This window comes from Micropterus dolomieu, linkage group LG06 (genome assembly GCF_021292245.1).
Source record: "Micropterus dolomieu isolate WLL.071019.BEF.003 ecotype Adirondacks linkage group LG06, ASM2129224v1, whole genome shotgun sequence".
Lineage (NCBI taxonomy): Eukaryota > Metazoa > Chordata > Actinopteri > Centrarchiformes > Centrarchidae > Micropterus > Micropterus dolomieu.
In genome coordinates, this window is record NC_060155.1 from 5555925 (window position 1) to 5561895 (window position 5971).

The following is a 5971-nucleotide window of genomic DNA, read 5'->3' on the forward strand; positions in this document are numbered from 1 at the left end:
AATAGCATAATGCTGCAATGGTGGTGACTGGTTGATAAAAGAGACCTAGTACGTAACATAACAGAATGAACTAACCCTGGCTCTTCAAACACTGTAGGGGATATGGACTCTTTTGCCTTAGATCTAGTGAAAACTGCACACAACTTATTCCTGAATAGTAGAATAGGCAAATTATTTTTATTATTTATTATTACAAATTACTTGAACCAACCACCTAATTGCTAAATATATTCAGTGTAAATGTGTGGCACATATGACATGTATAGATAATTGCCCACTTACTAGTGTGTTATTTTATGTTTTATAGTATTAACAGACTAGTTAAAAGAAATGAGATCACTGTGGGTATATAAGCTGTGGGCTTGTGCTGCGTTCTTCATTTGGCAGTTAACACAAGAAAAAAGTAAAACAACTGAGGACTAGCCAACTCACTTAGTTTACTTTTGTACATAACAGCCTATGCTATGTTTATCTGTTATCTTATGATTTTAAATGGAAATGGTTATTACTGTATTTTGATATATTGAGATTTTAAGATCAAACTTTGATTTTTTTTACAATAGTTATTGTTTCTATTGTCTTTCGTATTGTTCCAACTAAGTTCATTTGGCATTAACACAAGAAAAAAAGTAAAACAACTGAGGTTTTTCATTTATTCTTTCAGAGTAAATCATTTTTAAAATATCTCAACCCTTGAGTCAACTTGCATATGCAGGATTTGGTGCTGTTTTGCAATGACACTCTTTTTGTCGTGTGTAATAAATCCAGCAAGCCCTTTTCTTTACAGCGGCTTCACTGCCCCTCCCTAATAGCCCATACCATGTCTTCGCTTTCTGCAATTGGTGTTTTCCTCTTGTTTCCTGTTTTCCCCAGCCCCCATCCCTATTCTCTTGGTGTTGTCCTTTCTCTGTGGAATCTGATTGTAGGTCAGCTCAGCCTCTGACTGAACGCCGAACTCACCAGGAATTCCATGTTTTTTGTTATTTCCCTCTTTCATCTCTCCTTTTTATCCTCTGTATGTTTATATGAAGCAGATTCATTAAATAAAATACATTGTCCAGCTGTACAATAGCACAGTGGATCTTTTTTTCACTCAAGCCCTTGATCATAAGATGAGCAGAGAAATAAGTTAAAAGAGAAAATCAGAAAAGAGTTATGAAGAGAATTTCGGCATGTTTCACCATAACGCTGGATTACAACAAAATGGCTCTTCAAGAGCTCCTCTGGGTTTTGCAAATCAAAAGCCCACCATTTGACCTAAACACTAGAGTAACAGCTTTAATATTGGCTTGAGAAATAAAAAAAAAGACAAGCAAATATCAGTTTGCACAAACATATATTTAAATGCATGTTTCCAAACTAAGTCAGCATGGGTCTCTTAAATAAGTCCCCCTGGCTCTTGTAAGGTACACATTGGAACTGGTTTTGTTTCATGGCTTTAGGACAGTATACATATTCACATTAGGAATAGACAGGAAAAGCAGCAAATATCAGTTTGCAGTACTTCATCCATCCATCCATCCATCCATCCATCCATCTTCAACCGCTTATCCTGCGTACAGGGTTGCGGGGGGCTGGAGCCTATCCCAGCTGACATCGGGCGCAAGGCAGGGTACACCCTGGACAGGTTGCCAGAACATCGCGGGCCAGTTTGTAGTACTTCATCCATCCATCCATCCATCCATCTTCAACCGCTTATCCTGCGTACAGGGTCGCGGGGGGCTGGAGCCAATCCCAGCTGACATCGGGCGCAAGGCAGGGTATACCCTGGACAGGTTGCCAGTCCATCGCAGGGCCAGTTTGCAGTACTTCTGAAATATAATTGAAACACACAGTGGCTAAAGTTCTTGATGTTGAGATGAACAGACAGAGAAGAAGAAAAACAGAAAATGAGAAGAGGGCTGGAGAGAGAGGACAGTGGGCCAGTAAAACAGAATATATTCTGGTTGTTGCAGGAAATGTGGTCGGCCTGGGCAACGTGTGGAGATTTCCTTACCTCTGCTACAAGAACGGTGGAGGTGAATCCTTCAAGCTGTTTTAGAAGAGATGCATTATTCTGACTGTAGTGAACTGAAATAATGTTTGGTTGTATTAATGATTTCTGTGTGAAAAGATGTCACTTAGGCTAATTAATATGTAATTTCCATGAGCATACATGTCTCTGTATTTACTGTATAGGTGCCTTTCTGGTGCCATATGGTCTGTTAGCCGTAGTATGTGGGATACCTCTGTTCCTACTGGAGACCTCAGTTGGTCAGTACACCCAGGAAGGATTCATCACCAGCTGGAGGAAAATTTGTCCACTGGCACAAGGTGAGTTGATATGAGTTGAACTAAAATGTGCTGTCAAAAGAAAGAGATAAAAAGCCAATGTAGTTTATACAATAAATTAATATTTTCTTCAAAGATTATTCAAGCTGTTTTGCCAGTATTTAATGTCTAATCAGGTTCTGTTTTTTTAACTGTGGTTTGTATTTCTACTGTAGGAATAGGATTTGGACAGCTGACGATTTCACTTTGTTTCTTCATCTACGTTTTAATTGAAGCTTGGGCTCTGTTCTACTTGGTGTTCTCATTCAGATCCCAGCTTCCCTGGGCCCACTGTGAGAACACCTGGAATACAGGTGAGGCTATTGAATCTACTTTAAGTTGTTAAAGCTTGGAGAAAACATTAGCCAGTGTCTAACTCCATAGCCACAAAATTTGACCTAAAACCCAGTGGTCAATTATGCTAAACATTGGTTGTGGATCACTAAAATGATAAGCCACCAGGTTGCCAGTTTAAAACACATAAATACACCTTCACATCAACTTTACAGTTTAAAACCTTCAATTCACTTAACCTCAATGAAATTCTTGTTTGTCCCCAAACCAGCTAACTGCCTTGCTCTTCAGACTTTCAATTCATCTGTCTGATCTTTTTCTTCAAGTGAACCATAATGAAATGTAAAGTAGTGTATCAGTATTTCACTTTTGATGCATTAATGCCATGATTTCTTTTAATGTTTTCATGCTTCATTCACATTAGGAATGATTTCGGTTTTTCACTTTTCCTGGTTCTTTGAAATTAAAGCTTTCTAAAGGTTGAAGTACTCACAGAACAAGAACTCTGGTGTTCAAAAACATTTGTCTAAGATAATTGACTATTAACATTTGCATAACCTCACATTTTGTTGGACATTTGCAAAATTGGCAACAGCTATAGTGATTCAGTATAATTTCAAACTATCAATAACTAAAACAAGTGATGTTTCTACATATGACTCTGCAAATCCCAACCTCACACATCCTTTTCCAGCACTTTGTGTTACATCATGGGTACCTTGTAAATTTCTCCTCAGACGGCGGGTGCTGGCCATGTCTAGAGGCATTGAGGATCTGGGCAGTGTGAGGTGGGATCTGGCTTTGTGTCTTCTGGCCTGCTGGGTGTTCTGCTACTTCAGTATCTGGAAAGGTGTCAGATCTTCTGGAAAGGTCCTGGCGAAACTCTCTTCTCTTTATCTACGCATATAATCATCAGCAACCTATAGTCATTACTTCTTTCAGTGTGCAAACTATACCATAGCTTTCGGGGGAGCTCAGTTTTGGTGTATGTGTGGGGGGGCAGGCATAGTAATAATAATAATAATAATGAAAATAAGTTATTATTATTATTATTATGTAGCCATTTTGCTACAATTACTCTTGACACGACAGCTGCAGCTGAGTTTGTGACTTGACCTTTCTTTATTCTGTGAGAGGGAAGAATTTAGAAAAGTTGCGTGACGTGCAGAAGTACATGTATCATGCATAATATTCATCCAGCCAGAGGGAACGATCACAAACCGTTCACAGCGTGTCGGTCATACTAGCGACATAACCCGTACCGGCCCGCTGTGTATACTATATCTCATTCCCTCTGGCTGGATGAAGTCTGAAGCGCCGGATTTTACGCATGGATCCATGATGATAGAGAAATATAGAAATTAATGGCAATAAAGCATGCTGTCAATATTTTAGAGACTACCCAAAATATCACAAATCATGTTTTTAAGAGAGCTGACGTCTTATTGAGGGGAGCTAAGCTCCCCCGTAGTTCGCGCAGTGACATCTTTAACAATTTCCTTTTCATTAAAGGTTGCATATTTTACGGCCACATTCCCCTACGTAATGCTCCTGATCCTACTCATCAGAGGCCTGACTCTACCTGGAGCTTGGGAAGGGATCTACTACTACCTGTATCCAGACCTGAAGCGCCTGGCTAACCTTGAGGTGGCATTTTTATTTGAACCCAATTTTAGAATTCCCTGGGCATTAAAAAAGAGGAATAAGTCATTTGATGCATCTCACTGACAGGCCAACATTCTGTTGTGGGATCTTAATATAATCCTTCCATTGTGCTATCATCCATTCTGAATCTGACCTATATTTTCTGATGTTACAGGTGTGGATAGAAGCAGGATCTCAAATATTTTTCTCCTACAGCCTAAATGCAGGGACTGTAAATGTCCTAGGCAGCTATAATGACTACAACAACAACTGTTATAAGTAAGTGTCAGATATCACAGCTTTGATATTGTACTGTGTTTGAAGGTTTATCCAGATAGGGTTGTAATAGCAGCAGGCTAAATGGGGTAGTGCAGATAGTCCTCTCCCCAGTAACACTTTCTAGCTCCTCCTGGGGGATCACAAGGTGTTCCCAGGCCAGATGTGTTATGTAATCCCTCCAGCGAGTGCTGGGTCTACCCCAGAGTCTCCTCCCTTATTAGATGCCCGAACCACTTCAACTGGCTCCTTTCAATGCTACCACTGGAGGTCAGTGCTCCACACCATTAACTTATTTAGGCTTGGACTTGGTTGAAGATACTAGAAGACGTCTTCTAGAACCAAGTCCAGTTGCCCTTGACCTCAACCTTCGTTGGACAACAGTCTGAACCTTTCTCTGAGCAACTCTCAGTCTCTCTGGGGCTTGTGAGCACCCCCACACCCATCTGGCACCTCTCACCCTGGCCAACTCCGGAGATGGAGAGAGTCCAGCCCCTTTTCAGGAGTTTGGTTCCTGGACCAGTGCAATGCATAGAGGTGAGCACAACTATATCTAGTTGGTTCTGCTTCACCTCCCATACCAGCTCTTGGTCCTTCCCTGCCAAAGAGGTAGCATTCACATCCCTAGGACCAGTCTGCCATGCTAAGAGCCAGTGTGCCTGGGTCCCTGCCTTTGCCTGCCACTCATCTTGCAAAGCACACGGCCCCAATGGCTATACCTGCACGTCAAAATAAAAGACAATATATTAAAGACACACTTACTTCCTTGCTCTTTTTGACAAGGGTCTACTGTCTTTCTGTGACTCATAGGGACTGCTTTTGGCTCTGTCTGCTGAACAGTGGGACCAGTTTTGTTGCTGGATTTGTCGTCTTCTCAGTACTTGGATTCATGGCTCAGAAACAGGGTGTTACAGTGGACAATGTGGTTGAGTCAGGTACAGTATATACAAAGATGTCATCAAATTAAATGTTTAAGATCTTAGTAAATAGTCCAAACCTGAATACAATGCTCTAACATAACTAAGTATGTAGCATATGTATGTATGGAGTATCAACTTTTGCCTCGTTCACTTCACAGGTCCAGGTTTGGCCTTCATTGCTTACCCTCAGGCAACAGCTATGATGCCTTTGCCACAGTTTTGGAGTGTCTGCTTCTTCCTGATGCTCATTCTGCTGACAGTTGATACAAATGTAATAACATCTGTCACATAACCAATTGACAAATAGTAGACTTGCTTCAGACACAAATAAAATTGTTTGTTTATTTTACCGGTCCCCAGTTTGTTATTGTGGAGAGTGTTATCACCACAGTGAGCGACATGTTTCCGAAGTTGTTTCGTGCACCAGTGAGGCATGAGATCTTTGTCCTCATCATCTGTATATCCAGCTTCCTCATACAGCTTACCTTGGTTACGGAGGTAAACAAAAACAATTACATGAAACTTTC

At 40.8% G+C, this 5971-nt stretch overlaps 1 protein-coding gene across 1 annotated transcript in view; it reads left to right on the plus strand.

The window, feature by feature from the left end:
* The first annotated feature begins 1858 nt into the window (after nt 1–1858).
* Nucleotides 1859–5971, plus strand: part of LOC123972428 (sodium- and chloride-dependent GABA transporter 3-like) — a 5108-nt gene continuing 995 nt past the window's right edge. The window contains exons 1-9 of the mRNA XM_046051931.1: nt 1859–2018; nt 2179–2313; nt 2487–2637; nt 3258–3474; nt 4117–4251; nt 4424–4527; nt 5335–5459; nt 5603–5715; nt 5805–5942. Coding sequence (XP_045907887.1) covers nt 1859–2018; nt 2179–2313; nt 2487–2637; nt 3258–3474; nt 4117–4251; nt 4424–4527; nt 5335–5459; nt 5603–5715; nt 5805–5942 — 1278 coding nt within the window. The remainder of the gene's footprint in view (nt 2019–2178; nt 2314–2486; nt 2638–3257; nt 3475–4116; nt 4252–4423; nt 4528–5334; nt 5460–5602; nt 5716–5804; nt 5943–5971) is intronic.